Source organism: Delphinus delphis, chromosome 10 (assembly GCF_949987515.2).
Source record: "Delphinus delphis chromosome 10, mDelDel1.2, whole genome shotgun sequence".
NCBI lineage: Eukaryota > Metazoa > Chordata > Mammalia > Artiodactyla > Delphinidae > Delphinus > Delphinus delphis.
The window spans coordinates 21,414,347-21,431,035 of record NC_082692.2 but is presented as its reverse complement, the minus strand read 5'-3'; the positions used below and the strand labels follow the sequence as shown (position 1 = coordinate 21,431,035).

At 41.0% G+C, this 16,689-nt stretch overlaps 1 protein-coding gene across 1 annotated transcript; it reads right to left on the bottom strand.

Moving 5' to 3' along the window:
• Positions 1-1,979: 1,979 nt before the first annotated feature.
• ZNF391 (zinc finger protein 391) lies at positions 1,980-10,212 on the bottom strand. The gene is made up of 3 exons (XM_060023441.1): positions 10,188-10,212; positions 3,915-4,026; positions 1,980-3,134 (listed from the first exon to the last, which is right to left on the bottom strand). Exon 3 carries the CDS (start codon positions 3,054-3,056, stop codon positions 1,980-1,982), a length of 1,077 nt encoding a protein of 358 aa, XP_059879424.1. The 5' UTR covers positions 3,057-3,134; positions 3,915-4,026; positions 10,188-10,212.
• Between the last annotated feature and the right edge of the window lie 6,477 nt (positions 10,213-16,689).

Sequence of the window (16,689 nt, the reverse complement as noted above, 5' to 3'; positions counted from 1 at the left end):
TCACTTTATATGAATAAACCCACATACTCCTTAAAACAGTGGAAAGCCAAGAGGCCAGCATCCCAGGAGCTCTGAAGGAGAGTCAGTCCCAAGGCTTAATGTATATAATTCAAGGTAGGACAAAAAGGACAAAAATATTTATGAGGTAATCTCACCATTCAAAAGAGTAAAGTGACTGCATTATTAAATTAAACCCTCCTGATTTAGATTAAAACTACAATCCAGGCCTGCATTGTACTATGTATTAGATGGGGCTTCTAAGAGATTTAAGACAATTTCTAACTTCAAAAAAGTTCATGGAAAAAAGCACCTGACAGAACCAGAGAACAGAATAAGAAAGTATGTAATACAGGAGAATAAGGGAAACCATCACTGTAAAGGACTTCTAAGGGGGGTGGTGGTGCTGAAATTATCACAGAGGAGGCAGGACCTGACCAGGGCCTTTTATAAAGTATGGATAGATTTCTGGAGATACAGGGAGGAAAGCAGGGTATGTAAAAGAGTGCCACGGAATAGTTTGAAGCGGAGCCAAGTGTGAAGAGAAAGGGTGTCGTAGAGACAAAGGACAGGGCTGCCCAGTTGTACTGGGGAGTAATGGAAAATAAGTAAATAGATCCAACTGTGCAAGGTCTTCAAGTTAAAGTACTTTGAACTTTTTCCTTGGGACAATGGGAAACCTGTGGATTCTTTCTGAACCAAGTGGTAGTTTAGTCAGGCAGCTATATAAAGACAGGGAGACAAGAGCAGCAACAATGTGTTTACTCTGGTAATCTAGGCCCAAACTACTGAGGACTTGGCAGCAGCAGTAGGAATAGAGAGAAAGAAATCAACTATCAAGACATTTCAAATAAATCCTAGCAGACTGATTACCCAGGATAGATAAAGAGGAATCAGTAAGCAATAATTTGGGGACATTTAGTGACTGCTCAGCACTGTGTGATGTTTTATAGGGATCTAAAACAAGATTTCTGTTTTCAAGAAGCTTACAATCTAATTGAATAACATGAAGTACTATAAGCCAATAAAATGAAATTATTCTGGTCCAACTCTTGCCCAAGTCACAGAGCTGATCATTGTTAATCAGAGAAGTGCTGGGAGGTAGGAAAAGTGTGGATCAGCACAGAACCATGGATCCCAGAAGCTCACGTTTTAAGGCATAGGAGTGGCCAAAATTACCAATTCTGCAAATGTCAAGTAGGAAGAGGACTGAGAAAAAGGCACTGAGTTTGTCTTTGACAGATCAACTTAACAAGGCTGGTGAGTGTCAGAACCAGATGGTATATGTTTCATGAAGTCTGTGAACAAAAGAAAAGTTTTTAAAATAGGACAGCAATTTTTTAAAAGATAATGGAGGAACTAAGATTTTTAGGACCTTCTTGGTAAGGATAAGATAAAATAACACTGGGATTAGTTAGGCACATTAGAACTATGGGCTATACTTTGAGGAAACTATGCTATAGCAAAAAAGGTAAGGGAGGAAGGAAGAGAAAAATTTGTCCATATAATTCGAGACTGAATTTTTTATCCCCAAACTGGTGGGAATTTTTTATCCTAATCTGAAGCCAGCTCCTTCTCTTCTGCCACTGGAGCCAGCAAGCATGAAAATACACACACATGGTATTTCCTCTTTTAAGTGAAGGAGCTGATGTGGTTGGGAAAGAGAGGGTTCACTAGTTGTTCAGGGATCCAAGCTCCATGGAATAGATAAGGTGAGGAACTGCAAGGTGTTAGGTAGCTGTATATTCTAAGATTGGAGCCCTCCAGAATATTAGAGTGAATGTTAGGTTTTAAAATTCATCCCCTTGTTGGATTGATCACTCATTTGAGCATTTAGTTTGCAAAAAGGAAGGAAGGCTAGCTTGAAACTGGCTTAGAGTTAGCTAGTAGGAAGGAAAATTCAAACAAGTATATATGTTTCTTTTCAGCTGTGGGAGGTTATGCTGTGTGCTCTTGTGCTAACATTAAGGAAAGCACAGATATTACTCTTTAGTGTGAAGTTGCTGATGTCTGATGAGAGATGAACTCTGACTGAAGGCTTTTCCACAGTTATTACACTTGTAAGGCTTCTCTCCGGTATGAGTTCTCTGGTGAATAATAAGGGAGGAGCTCCGACTGAAACCCTTTCCACACTCTCTACACTCGTGGGGCTTTTCTCCAGTGTGTATTCTCTCATGTTCAACAAGGGATGAACTCCGACTGAATACCTTCCCACAGTCACTGCACTCATAGGGGTTCTCCCCAGTGTGTGTTCTCTGATGTTCAATAAGAGATGAGATCCAACTGAAAGCTTTTCCACATTCACTGCATTCATAGGGATTCTCTCCAGTGTGTATTCGTTGATGCTGAATTATGGTTGAATGGTCACTGAAGGCTTTCCCACATTCATTACATTTGTAAGGTTTTTCTTGAGTATGAGTTCGCTGATGCTGACTAAGGTTAGTGCTTCGGCTAAAGGCTTTTCCACATTCACTACATTCATATGGTTTTTCTCCAGTATGGATCCTCTGATGTAGACTAAGGTGTGTACTCCGGCTAAAAGCTTTTCCACATTCACTGCATTCATAAGGTTTCTCTCCGGTGTGAGTTCTTCGATGTTCAATAAGGTGTGTACTTCGGCTAAAAGTTTTACCACATTCATTGCATACAAAAGGCTTTTCTCCACCATGAATTCTACTGTGGACAATAAGGTCTGATTGGTAACTAAAGGCTTTACCACATTCATTGCATTTACAAGGTTTCCTTTGCGGAAAAAGTTTTTGGTGTTTAATTAAGCCTGAATTATCTTTGGAGTTTTTCCTAGATATGGGGGACATAGCTCCCTTTGGAATTTTCTGCCGTGTATTAAGCTTTGAGCTTAGACTAAATTCACTGGATTCAGGGCCTCTCTCCCTAGTGAAAATTTCCTTGAGGGTCATTGACACTTTTCTGATTGCTGTTTTCTCAAAAGAAGATTTCTTCTGTGGAGGACATTTTGTCTGCCTTGATAACTGGCCCTCACTTTTACAGGCTTCTTCATTCATAGGACGTTGGGCAGTATTCCTTCGGAGACTTTCCATTGCTGACCCTGGAAACTCTAGTTCTTCAGAAATAGCCTGATTGGTGTTGATGCTTTGGTTCAGTTCAAATATCCCTATCTGAAAGACATTTAAAGTGCAAATGTCACCTGTGTCTAGTGTGGAGAGCAAGGAAAATAAACCAACAGGAAAAAAAGACAACTAATTTGCAATTCATGCACACTAGCAACTTTATATGGGCAGAAACTTAAAAGGGACAATGAAAGAGAAGTGAACAAGGCCAGAAGTGATAACAGAGTTTTCACAGTGGATGCACAGAGACATCAAGAAATACAGGTAGGGGCTTGGTTAAATGCTGAGCCCCCAAAATGGACATGAGCAGATATACCAATTGATGAGCAGAGAACAGGGGATTAGAAAGTAAAATGAGCTATTAGCTATTGTAGCCAATTAGTTATGGTAAATGAGAGACAGGAAAGGGATGAGAAAAGTAAAGACTCTCAAATGTAGAAAACATAACCACCACCACCCTGCCAAAATGCGAAAAGTGAGGAAGACTCTATCAAGCTTGTATGCAACCATTTTCTTGGCAAAGAGAGAAAACAGAATTTCAGAAATGCTAACTATTACCCTGCTATCCCCATTTGATCTCCCTTTGATCACCCAACCCTTCTTCCAGCTAGTTTAGGTACTCTTCTAAACAAGTCTACAACCACAGACTTCAGAGGATTAACAGAGCTCATCATAACAGATCTTAACTTAGAGTTCATCAAGGCCAACTTGCTTATTTGACAGATAGAAAACAGAGTAACTTAAGTCACCCAGCAAATTGCAAGAGCTTAGACTAGAACTCACGTCTCCGAAATTTCAAGTTAGTGGCCTTTTCATGATACTACTCACCTAGACAGATATTTTTGGTCACTCCCCTCTTCAGCTCCCTGAAGATCCAGTGTCTACAGTTGTTCTTTCTCCAACTGGGTGATCATGTCCAATTCACATGCTGGGATCCCTGCTGATTGTAAATGATTTAACACAAGGCTATTGGTGCTGGAGACACAGGGCTATTGAGAGCTCAACATTAATGCTTTGATCTATAGAAAAGATAGTGTGTGGGAATTCCCTGGCGGTCCAGTGGTTAGGACTCCGCGCTTTCACTGCCAAGGGCCTAGGTTCAATCCCTGGTCGGGGAACTAAGATGCCACAAGCTACACGGTACGGCCAAAAAAAAAAAACTCCAAACAAACAAAAACCATAGTGTGCATTTTTAGAGGCTGTGGCAGGAGGGGCTGGAGAAAATGGGTATCTGAAAGTTCTGGGCTAAAACTGGTTCCAAAAGAAAGGTTATACACATACCCATCAGAATCACTTATGGAACTTGTTACTCTAGATACTGGGCATTACTTCAGACCTAGTTAAGTACAATGAGGCCCAGGCATTTGCATTTATTAAGTTCATATGACTCGACAAGTTGAATTGTCCAAAATGAACCTTAGAAACACTCTCTAGGTTGCCTGAAAAATGTGTTCACTGGGACCAGCCTTTCTACCAAACATTCTTCTCACAGCCAGAGGGTCTAAAACATAAACTCAGCTTCCCTTAGGACAGGTGACTTCTTCCTTCTGCTGGAAGGGCCAACACTTCCCAAGGATCTCAAGGTTTCCAGGTATTAGGCAGCTAGCTTTCCCAGACGATTCCTTTAAAAAGCTAGCACCCCACATTCAGACTGTACCAAGCAGTCTGTTTATCTCCCCACTCACAAGGTTGTTCTAACACTTGCCTTATAATAAGGAAGAGCAGCAAGGCCCTCTCCTAGAATACTGACCTAAACTCGTGTATAGCAGAGCATCCTGGCTCTGGCAACCTTTCTGTTGGTAAAATGGGGAGGATATGGGAATCTGTGCCTACTCTTCCAGCCCTTCTCTGGACTCTATGTTTCCCCACTGAAGTTTTTTCTTTAACCCATTTTCTTGTAAATTCACTCAGAGCCCTTGGGCATGACAGTAGGCAACAAACTGTATAATAGTTCCTCTAATGTTTCTGCTCACAGCACAATTTAAGATCCACTAGGTTAAGAGTTGATCTGGTTTCACAAGTCTTGCCTTTCTCAGAGACTGGGAACCTCCCAAATGTGGAAATGAATCCTGGAGGATTTCACGAAGAAGCCATCCATGGAGAACCTCAAGAGCAACATGACGATGCTGTCTGTGTCCAGCTTTGCCAAGAACATGCCTTTCAACTGAAAGCAGGGAATGCAAAACTCTACCACTAGGTTGACTGAGAAGTCAGAATTTCTAATTTATTTAGAACCTTGCAATAAAATCCAGTTGCATACTTTTTGGCGCTAACATTCCTTAGTAGGCATTTGTCTTACTGCTTAGGTTGGCTGGCCTACATTCTTGCAGCCCAGATCCTTAAGCTACTCCATCATTATTCTGTTGGCAGTTCACTGTTACTTCTCTCCTCTATTACAGTAATCCTCAAGGCAGCAATATCACCTCCTAGGGAGAGTTTTGGGAATTTGTGAGGGTTTGTGTGTGTGGTTTTTTTAGTTCGGTTTGGTTTGGTTTTGGTTTTGGTTGTCATGTTGATTGAATGGGGCTATTAGAATTTAGTGAGGGCCAGGGATTCCTGTAAAACAAAGAATGTCCCTTATCCTGCCAGACTTTCAAAAGAGTTGTTAATGGTTACCTGAGACTGGAACTACTTTACAAATAAATACAAAGTATTTTGCACAACTTTGCTATGTATTGGAAAATCAAGGAAATATACTTCTTTTTCTTTGAATGATATTCGGAATTGTTCGCCATTTTAGGAAAATCAAGCCACTCATGATATTAGATTCACAAATACGACATTCACATATCCGTCTGCATTTGTAGCTGTTGTATTCACATGATTCTATGAATAGGTACAAGTGTCTATTTCATCCAATCATTTACATGCTGAAAAACTATTATTCTATTATAAATTACTTTCCTTTTCTTTCTCCTTTATATTACAGTTAAGGTAACGTAGTGATATTCTGGAAATTATATCTATAGGTAGTTAATATTATCTATAAATTTTATTTCAAGATAGTAAAGGGGATGGTAGGTTTGAAAGGTAGAAAATTACTTCTCTAGTGCAATAGAACTAAAGTATTAACAGTTACACAATAGATAAATAGTGACTGTCTCAGGCAGTAAATTGCAAAGCCTCTAAAGCCTTAAAGCAAAAGTCCTTGTCCCCAACAGAAGTCCTTGAAGATCTGAGAACACCCAGACTGCCATAAAGGTGACGTAGGAGCAGTGGGAATTTTGTACATAGTGGAACATTATTACATTATTACATATTACATTCCATCTTGGAGAAGAGATATTGTTGAGAAGAGATTTTGTTCAGGTTTTTGGAGACAAAGGGAAACCAGGAAGATCTGAAATGTGAAGATCTTTATAAACTGACTCACTAGAACCATTAAAACATAGGACATCTAAAAGTAGGCACGATCTCCTGAACAGAGAGAGAACTAGGACAGAGTTCAAAGGAGAGAGCCAATTTGAAGTTGAGGGTTTACTCTCATGCTTATTAATACCTTGATGATTGGTAAAATATGCCAATTTGATATAAGATAATTATAATTTAATGTGTATATAGTGTGCAGTACAAGAGTCCCAAGATGTAGTTGTTTTTGCATTTCAAATAAGCTCATGACATGTGTAACTGTATTATGCATTATGTGTTTGTATATGTGACACCTATGACAGACACACAGAAACCACATTGGGGAAAGTTTCTACATTAAAAAAAAAAGAACCCAACTGTGAAAGGAACGTGAGTTGGAGGTGCAGCCTCTGGAAAGGCCCGTTTTTGGTCTTTTCTCTTGGGTCTGCCTATTCTAAGCATTTTATGAATACAGACTCATTTTTGTCTCACAACAATGAGAGGGTTACTATTATTATTTCCACAATACAAATGAAGAATTTGAGGTACAGAAAGCATAAGTAATTTGGCCCAAGGCCAAGTGATAAATCCTGGACTCAAACTCACTACACTACATCATACTTACTGCTTCTCAACAAGCAGGGAAAAAACACTTGAGTCATGCTTTCCATTCATATGGCCTCTAAAGGGCCAAGAAACTAAACCACTGATCCCAGGACACCAGCATGACCTTGACACAAGAGTGACTACCTCTGAGAGATGACTATCCTGAGAGGCTGCAATAAGTCCCAACTACACTAAACGCCCTATCTGGGTAAACTAAGGATTAAATTTCCTGGCTTCCACTAAAGTGCCACCACAAAGCAAGTGGCATCCTTGGCATAAATCAGTGAAACACCAGATAGAGGCCCCGTGGTATAAATAATTACTTGGTATTACATTTACCAAGTAATCTGGATTTTGATCATAGCTCTGTTGGTAGCTAAATAAAAACCAAGGAAAAATAACCAGTCTGGTTTTATGTATCCTCATCTGTAAAAGGAAGATGTTGGACTTGATTAGTCCAGAGCTGTCTGATTCCTGGAATTTAATTTTAGATTCCAAACTCTGAGGCACAGACCCATCTGCCTAGACTAAGGGGATAAGACTAGAACGAACAGACTCTTTTTCAAATCCCCAGAGACATGTGAGAGCCTAAGGTCCATGTTTCAGAAGAAACTGTTTGAGAAAGAGGCCAATTGCCTAATGCTGAAATAGAGCAAGGGGGTGCTGAGGAAGGTATCAAAAGCAGTCAGCAGGCAACCAGGGACTAATCCCATACTGGGCAAAATTTGCCACACTCACCTAAGAAGGGACATTCTCTGAAAAGAGAAATACATGTGTCTCCATTTGGCGAGATGGCACAAACTTCCAGAAAAGAAGGAAGAATCCTTAACATACATGGTATACGACCTTATAGTGAGACAGAAAGTTGCCTTTCCCTCTTCCACCTCCTCTTCGTTTTCTTTCTGGTCAAGGGCAAACCTGGGGGATAACACGGGCTTCCCTGGTGGTGCAGTGGTTGAGAGTCCGCCTGCTGATGCAGGGGACATGGGTTCGTGCCCCAGTCCGGGAAGATCCCACATGCCGCAGAGCGGCTAGGCCCGTGAGCCATGGCCGTTGAGCCTGCGCATCTGGAGCCTGTGTTCTGCAACGGGAGAGGCCACAACAGTGAGAGGCCCACATACCGCAAAAAAAAAAAAAAAATCTGGGGATAACAGGTCTTATCCTAAGGTATCCAGAGTCACTGGTCTAGTAATGTCCACACTGGGCCAGGTGAATGCAACCCTAGGTATTAAGAGGTAAAACAAACTTCCCAAAGTAACCCCACCTCCTCCCAGACACAAAGAAAATGACAGTAGCCATTTATGTCTGGGTTTAAGTCCCTAGTTCTTTAATGAGAAAAGGTAAAGGGAATTGGTCTGGGCTGAGTCCAAACTCTCTCTAAACTCTCTAGGTGTTCCGAGGCATATAATCCAGTCTGCTTATCGATTTCCTCACATGGGATGTGAGTTCAAAGGGAGTAGGCAGTAGTCCCTTACTTCTTCCTGAGAGTCAAAACAGAAGGCAGATGATACTGCTCCACCACAGGGCAGTGCATCTCTGGGCAAGCCACTCACCTTTTTGAAAGGCTGGACCCACACTATAAAATGGCATTACTAGTACTCGCTTGTCTTTTCTCACAAAGCTTCTATGAATGCTACACGTTATAAATGGCAAAGCTTACTATAAAGAATATCATCTATGACATAAGGAGATATTACTGCTGTGCTTACCTCAAATGAATTAGTTTTTAAATTGTGATAGTATACATTTAGGGAAAGATGCTCTCAGAGGATTTGTGCTGCTGTTCTAGAGTGTAGACAGATGCATTCTTTTTCCTGGCTTTGGAGGATGCACATGAAATGGGGAAGGCAGAGCTGGTGGATATGACAAAGTTCTCAGGAGGAGCCCCCAGATATATTTCAGAGAGGCTAGGAGGTCTCTGTCTCCACAAGGTTAGGACAATACCCTTATCCAGGTTTCATACAAGGGGTTCCTCCACTGTGATGTGGAATGTTGCCTCTCCTTTTCTCTTTTTCTCCTTTCTTCCTCATACTTTAGTTTTATCTGGATCACCTTACTGGTCTATAGATATTGTAACCTTACCAAATCATTATTCTCGAAAGTACAGTGGTCAGAAAGTGCTGCAGCACCAGCAAAACCCATTCTCCTCTTTATATGACTAACTTTCCAGCCCGCACAGCCCTGACCCCCTCCTGTTACCCTAACCATCTGAAATTCTTTTGACCATGCCACTTTCTCTTATAATCAATTGCTGATCTTGGAATAATTTTCCCTTGAATATTAAGAAATTATCTCATTCAGAAGGAAGCAGGTTCTGAAGGTTCTGAGATAGCTCTTCTTCTGGTGCTTTGCTTTCTGGTATCAGGCTGACTACTTCCTGGAGCCTTTGTGAATACACAAGAGTCAGCAGGAGGGCCTAGGCAGCCTCTGTTCAACTCTAAAACAGAGACAGTCAAGTCTCCAGGCCTACCAAAAGATGGTCTTCAGACAACAGTGTCCTTGAAGATTGGTTCAAAGTCACAACAAATTCACAGAATTTGATATACAGCATTTGTCAATACCCCTAACAACATCTACTATACTGAAGTACAACCGTTATCATCAGAACCATAAGATAAATACTACTACTCTCAAGCTCTGTAACTTTAAGTAAGGTACTTCATCTCTGTGTGCCTCAACTTTAAAATCTGTAACATGAGGATAATAATCGGACATCTCATGGGGTTAACGCGAGGATTAAATGAGTTGACGCAGGTAAAAACTCTTAGAACAGAGCCTGGTACACGGTAAGCATCTGGGAAACACCCCGAGTACAGAAGCCCTTCCTCGCCCAGCTAGAGCGGAGCGGAATGAAACTCTGAGCTTTTCCATCTCCCAGGGGTTCACCGGAGAACACCACCTGCTGTCACTGCAGCTGAGGAACTAGGTTGTGCCCACCCGCAAGGCGAGCGCTGGGCGCCGCGCAGAGACACCATGCCGCGTCCCAGCCGCGGAGGCACCTCTCGGCCGGATCTGAGGCCACACCACCCTTGGACCTCTCGCCGGTCTCCCCCCGAGAGAGTTGAGTGTTCCGCACGACCAATTCCTAGAACCTCCAGGCCCACCCGTCCAGGCCCCGGGACCCGGAGCCCTACGTGCCCCACTCACCGGCCGCCTCGGGGCGAGCGCCGGGACACACCCTGGGCCGGACCCACGCTTAGACGGAACCTTAGTACGCGGGGCTTGAGGAAGCCGGAAGGATTAACGGGAAACCCTTGCGTCGACCCACTGCTCCCGCGCTCACCAAGGTTCCCGAGGTCACAGACACTCTTCCACTCAGACCCTTGGTCGTGTCCTTGTCAGTATGTGGGGCCAGTCATTGCCTGATCAACGGCCCTGACCTAATTCTCCTGGAGCAGATGATCTGTTAGAGAACAGAGACGATGAGGAGAATGGGCAGCACGCCAGAGGCCGTGGCTCTGCGCCTGCGCTTCAGAGTCCGGGACCGCCAGGTTGTTTCCCGGAGATTTTTGCAAAGCACTTTCCCTGGTGTGTGTGACGCCGAGATTGAGAAGTTGATGCTAGAGGCCTGAGAAAGTTGATGCTGGAGACCCTAGAAAGGTCCTGAAGATCTTAATACAGTCTATGCAGTATAGTCCAAACCAGTGGTTTAGTTTTAAACAGCATACCCGCAGAGCTGGTTAAAATGCAGATTCCCAGGCTTCGCACTCGTTGGTCAGAGGAAAATCCCAGAAACACTGCATTTTCAGGGGGCATCCCAGGTAATTCTTATGCAGGTGGTCCTCAGACCATCTCTGGGGAAACAGGCTTTTTTGCACAGTCTAGATGCTTAGATGCAATTAAGTGCAGGACACTTCCCAAATTCCATCAAGAGAAGTAAAGGTAAATAAAATCAGGAGCCTATTCTGGTCATGAAGATTTTTACCTATGTTTTATCCTAAGAGTTTTATAGTTTTACTCTTAAATTTAGATCTTTGAATTATTTTTTTGTATTTGGTGTAAAGTAAGGGTACAACTTCATTATTTTGCATGTGGATATCCAGTTTTCCCAGTACCATTTGTTGGAAAAGACTGTTACTTCCCAATTATGTGGTCTTAGCACTGGTTGAAAATCAGTTGATATATACGTGGAATTTGTTTTTTCTGGGCTTTCTTTTCTATTCCATTGGTCTAGACGTATATCCCTATTCCGGCACCACACTGTTGAGATTACCACTGTGTAGCTTTGTGGTAAGTTTTGAAATTAGGAAGTATGAATCTTCCAACTTGTTCCTTTTCAAAATTTGGTTTGGTTTTGAGGGTCCCTTGAGATTCCATATGAATTTTAGGATGGGTTTTTCTATTTCTGTAAAAAACATTGTTGGTATTTTGACAGGGAGTACATCAAATCTGCTTTGAGTAGTATTGCCATCTTAATATTGTCTTTCAATTCATAAACATGGTATGTCTTTCCATTTACTTAGGTCTTCTTTAATTTCTTTCAGCAATGTTTTGTACTTTTTGAAGTACAAATCTTTTTCCTCCTTGGCTAAATTTCTTCTTAGGTATTTTATTATTTTTGATGCTATTGTAGATGGAATTCTTTAATGAATAGGGCAACCAGATTAGTTTAAAAAACTAGAGGATTTGAGCAACAATATAAACCAGTTAGACCTAACAAAATATACATATAGAACATTTCACCCAACAACAGCAGAACACACATTCTTCTCAAGTGAACATGAAACATTCTCCAGGATAGAGCATATGTTAAACCACAATAAAAGCATTAATAATTTTTAAAAGATTACTATCATACAAAGAATATTTTCTGATCAAAATGGAATGAAACTAGAAATCAATAACAGAAGGAAAATTAGAAAATTCATAACTGTGTGGAAATTAAATAACATAGTCTTAAACAAAAAAGAACATAAAAGAAATCACAAAGGAAATTAGAAAATAACTTGAGAAGAATGAAAACAAAAGCACAACACACCAAAGCTTATGGGGTGAAGCACTGTTTTTTAAAATCCCCTAGGGGTTGGGAAGCCATTTCAGCTCTTTGGAGTTAAAACTATGGCTGGACTCTGTACTGGCTCCTCAGCAATCAAAAGCAGTGATAAGCAATCAAAACATTAAACCCCAGTGTTTAGAGTGCAAGGTTTTTATTGCCTACCACAGCACCAGAAAGCTACACCAGGAGCAAGGCCCATAGTTCCCACTGGCTGCCTGCCACAGTGCTAGGAGATGGGGGATGGTAGCCATTGCATGAAACAGTGAGATTCACCAAAATTTATCAATCTCTTCATCAGTCTCTCTTCTGGACTCTGCAAGTGTTTGACTAGACCCCAGATTTCCAAAAGAGTTGCTTCACACAGTCCTGCGAGCTCAATAGTTGTTTCTATGGAGGGACTGATTCCTGGACATTCCTACTCATCCCTCTTCCATGACATAACTGTCATTTCCTTTCACAAAATCATGGAATGAAGAGTGAAATGACACAGACAGATACAAGGCTAGAATTAAATCTTGTGTTCTTTAAGGGGGAAAGGGTCTCCTGAATATAAAGAGTTTAAGCAATATAAGGAGAGAAATTGGTTGGAAGAAGAGGGACAAGAAAAAAATTTTAATCTTAAAAACAGAAGAAATGCTGAACATACTTAACTTACACCTTTCTATGTGACTTCTTGGACTCGTGTCTTTACAATTTTTGTACTGCAGAGAAATTTAAAATCCATTTGTAAACAATTGCTGTGAATTTTGAAATGGCACTTTTATGGACTTCTACCAAACTTACCTTTAAGATTTTCCCAATTTGTATATCTGTTGCTTCATGTGAAAGAAACTTCTTAAAATGAATTTAATAAAATAAAGCATTCTTCCTACCATACGACCCAGTAATCCCACTACTGGGCATATACCCTGAGAAAGCTGTAATTCAAAAAGCGTCATGTACCACAATGCTCATTGCAGCACAATTTACAATAGCCAGGACATGGAAGCAACCTAAGTGTCCATCGACAGATGAATGGATAAAGAAGATGTGGCACATATATACAATGGAATATTACTCAGCCATAAAAAGAAACAAAACTGAGTTATTTGTAGTGAGGTGGATGCACCTAGAGTCTGTCATACAGAGTGAAGTAAGTCAGAAAGAGAAAAACAAATACCGTATGCTAACATATATATATGGAATCTAAAAAAAAAAAAAATGTTATGAAGAACCTAGGGGCAGGACAGGAATAAAGACGCAGACGTAGAGAATGGACTTGAGGACACGGGGAGGGGGAAGGGTAAGCTGGGACAAAGTGAGAGAGTGACATGGACTTATATATACTACCAAAGGTAAAATAGATAGCTAGTGGGAAGCAGCCACATAACACAGGAAGATCAGCTCAGTGCTTTGTGATCACCTAGAGGGGTGGGATAGGGAGGGTGGGAGGGAGATTCAAGAGGGAGGAGATATGGGGATATATGTATATGTATAGCTGATTCACTTTCTTATAAAGCAGAAACTAACACACCATTGTAAAGCAATTATACGCCAATAAAGATGTTAAAAAAATAAAGCGTTCTTCAATCAGCTACAAGGGATGATAAATTGACAAATCTGGCTATACTGTCTATTGAAGGTGACTATACAAACAGGATAAATTTTGTCAGTCATTGAGAAATTTGCAGAAGACTCAAAAACAGAAACTATGAAGTTATTATTCATTACTGCAACACACTAATATGTAGGTGAGTTTTTTTCATCTTTTCCCAGAAATACATTCATGTAATTAAAAATACCAATCCATTATTTAAAAACTTTTTGGCCTATATTAAAAACTTTTTTAGGGCTTCCCTGGTGGCGCAGTGGTTGAGAGTCTGCCTGCCGATGAAGGGGACACGGGTTCGTGCCCCGGTCCGGGAAGATCCCACATGCCGCGAAGCGGCTAGGCCCATAAGCCATGGCCGCTAAGCCAGCACGTCCGGAGCCTGTGCTCCGCAACGAGAGAGGCCACGACAGTGGGAGGCCCACATAACGCAAAAAAAAAAAAAAAACTTTTTTAAAACTTTCATAATTGTATGTGAAGTGAAATAAAGACTATTTCACTGGCCATTATTATTATTCATTCCATTTCAGGATTATTACTGAAAATAATTTTTCTTGTACAGAGGAGAGAAGTGTTTAAAAAAATTATCTGCTCTTGATGTTAAATAAGCCTTGGTAAGGGTACCCAGATTATGTTCCTAAAGAACATAAATGGAACCTGAGACTCTGGTTTTACGCAGGCGTTATTCTCTGCCAAGAAGACGAAGACATGGGAGGATAAACAAAACTGGATTGCTAGCAGGAAGACAGGCGGACTTAGAGTGCTAAGCTTGACCCTTGGTTCCTAGGCTCAGATCAAAAACCGCTGCCTTGAGCGCTGGGACCAATCTGGCTGTTTCCATGGAGACGGCGGGAGCGGCTGGTTGCACAGGATTCCCGGCGCCTCTGTTGCGTCATTTCCCACCGCTGGCCCTTGCCTCCGTCGCCCCAGCTCGCGTTAATTGGGAGGGTGAGTGTCTGTTGGGAGCCTGAATAGTGTGTTCCGGAGTATTGGCTGACAGTACGCTTTGCCCTTTCGGAAAAGCTTTCTATGGAGATGCCCCACTGTCAGTTGTGAGGCTGCGGCACCACAACGCTCCGGACAGAGTCGTGGGAGTGTCTGGATGGATAGCTACGTATCCTGGCAACCGCCTGTCCTCCAGGTGAAGTCTCGAGTTTTATCGCCAATGCTGGGGTTTGTTCCAGGCAAGTGTGCACATCAAGGCCTTTCTTTAGCACTTGTCTGCCTTTTCCGTTCTGTTTTTCCTCGTAGGTTTCCCCATTGTGGGATCTGTGTTGCTCCCTGTTCAAGAGATCGGTTGGGACACACGCAGGATGACTGTTTCTGCCAGAGTGATTTTGGGGACTCATGCTTTTTCTTTAATAACAACGTCATGCACCTACTTTACATCCTTAAAATGGGCTTTATAAAAATCATTTGGCCATTCTTGTTACCTCCCGGAGTAAGTAGGACTTGAGGATGAAGGCTGCAGTATTCTTTCTCGAGCTGCAGAGTGAGGGTTCTCTCCACAGAGATTCATTTTTTTGTGTTGGACACTTCTCATTGTTTCTTTTAATCTCCAGGTCCCAGAGCCATAGAAATAAAGTGCTTCTTCAGAGTGAAAGCATTTTTTTACCCAAATGGAATAGAAAGTATCAGAGAGCAACACATATAGAAAGGGCAAGTATTTGTTTCGTGAAGCTTTTGTGTATTCAAATGTGTGTAATGGGTTATAAAACGTATTACTGTGTGGTCAAAAGTAGACACTGACTTACAACGAACTATATGCCATATAGGAGGACAGAGGAGACACGTGAGACACAGAGAACTCCCTTTGTCAGGAGATAACCTTTGGCTCGAGATTTTCAGATGGACAAAGTCCTCTGGTGCTAAGGAATGCTCTGAACAGACTGCTGGGAAAGATTAGCATTTAGATGGTGGCACAGTATCTGAGGATCAGAGAAGCTGTAGCGACTAGTGTTTTTCAAACTTTGGGACCATGTGAGTTATGAAATCGATCCAGTGGCTTGCAAACAGCGTTTTAAAAAAGGAAGAAAGAAATAGAATAGCAAATATGTATACCAGAGTAGCTTATACACACAATAAGAGTAACAGCAAACATGTATAGTAGGAATAATTGTTGTTTTGTGAAATTTTGGCTCAGACACACACCATACACACATAGAGGCAAGTTTGTAGTAGTTGCAAAGTAAAATGTATTTCTGAATGGAAAGAAAGTACTTCACTAGTAGATGATTAAACTGAAATGCTTGAGGGTTATAGATGAGAATAAAGGGAAAGATGCTGGTATTCTCAGAATGAGTAAAATACAGCCATTTCAAGGATTGTGGTAGAAGTGAGGGACTCTGAAACTGAGATTCAAGGAAAGAAAAGTAACTCTATCCTTAGGGATTGAAGATAGATACTGTTGGCTTGTGCCAGTAAGAGTGTATCATACTTTATTTCTTTTTCAACTCTTCTGTGTCGGTCACCCAGCCACTAGACCAGGAAAGGGAAAAAAACTTAGAAGAATGTTAGAGATAATCATATATAATTTTTAGGGTTATTTTCCTTCTTCCTCCCCCCTCCCTTCTTTCTCTTTTTGCCCCCTTTGGTAGTATGTCTTAGGAGAAGGAAATTATCCTCCTTATTAACCTTATGTTTTTTAAAAATTATGGAAAGATCCAACCACACAAAAGTACAGAACTTTGCACAATTAACCCCTTAATTTAAGTTGGTATGATGACTTTGGAAATAAGTTTGGTATTAACTAAATTGAAGATATATATATTATGAGCCCATAATTCCCTTCCCAGGTAAATTCTCAACAGTGATACATATACAAGTGTCCTAAATCATGTACATGAATGTTCATAGCTGCATAATTTATAGTAGCAAAAACTAAAAATAACTCAAATATCCAAAAAAAGTACAATGGATAAATAAATTGTGGTATTGAATACTACATCCACCTTTTTGTGTTTTTTAACGTGGACATTTTTAAAGAGTGAAGGTCAGTTGCTTTGTAGAATGTTCACAATTAAGATTTGGCTAGTTATTTTCTTATGATTAGATTATGATTAAGC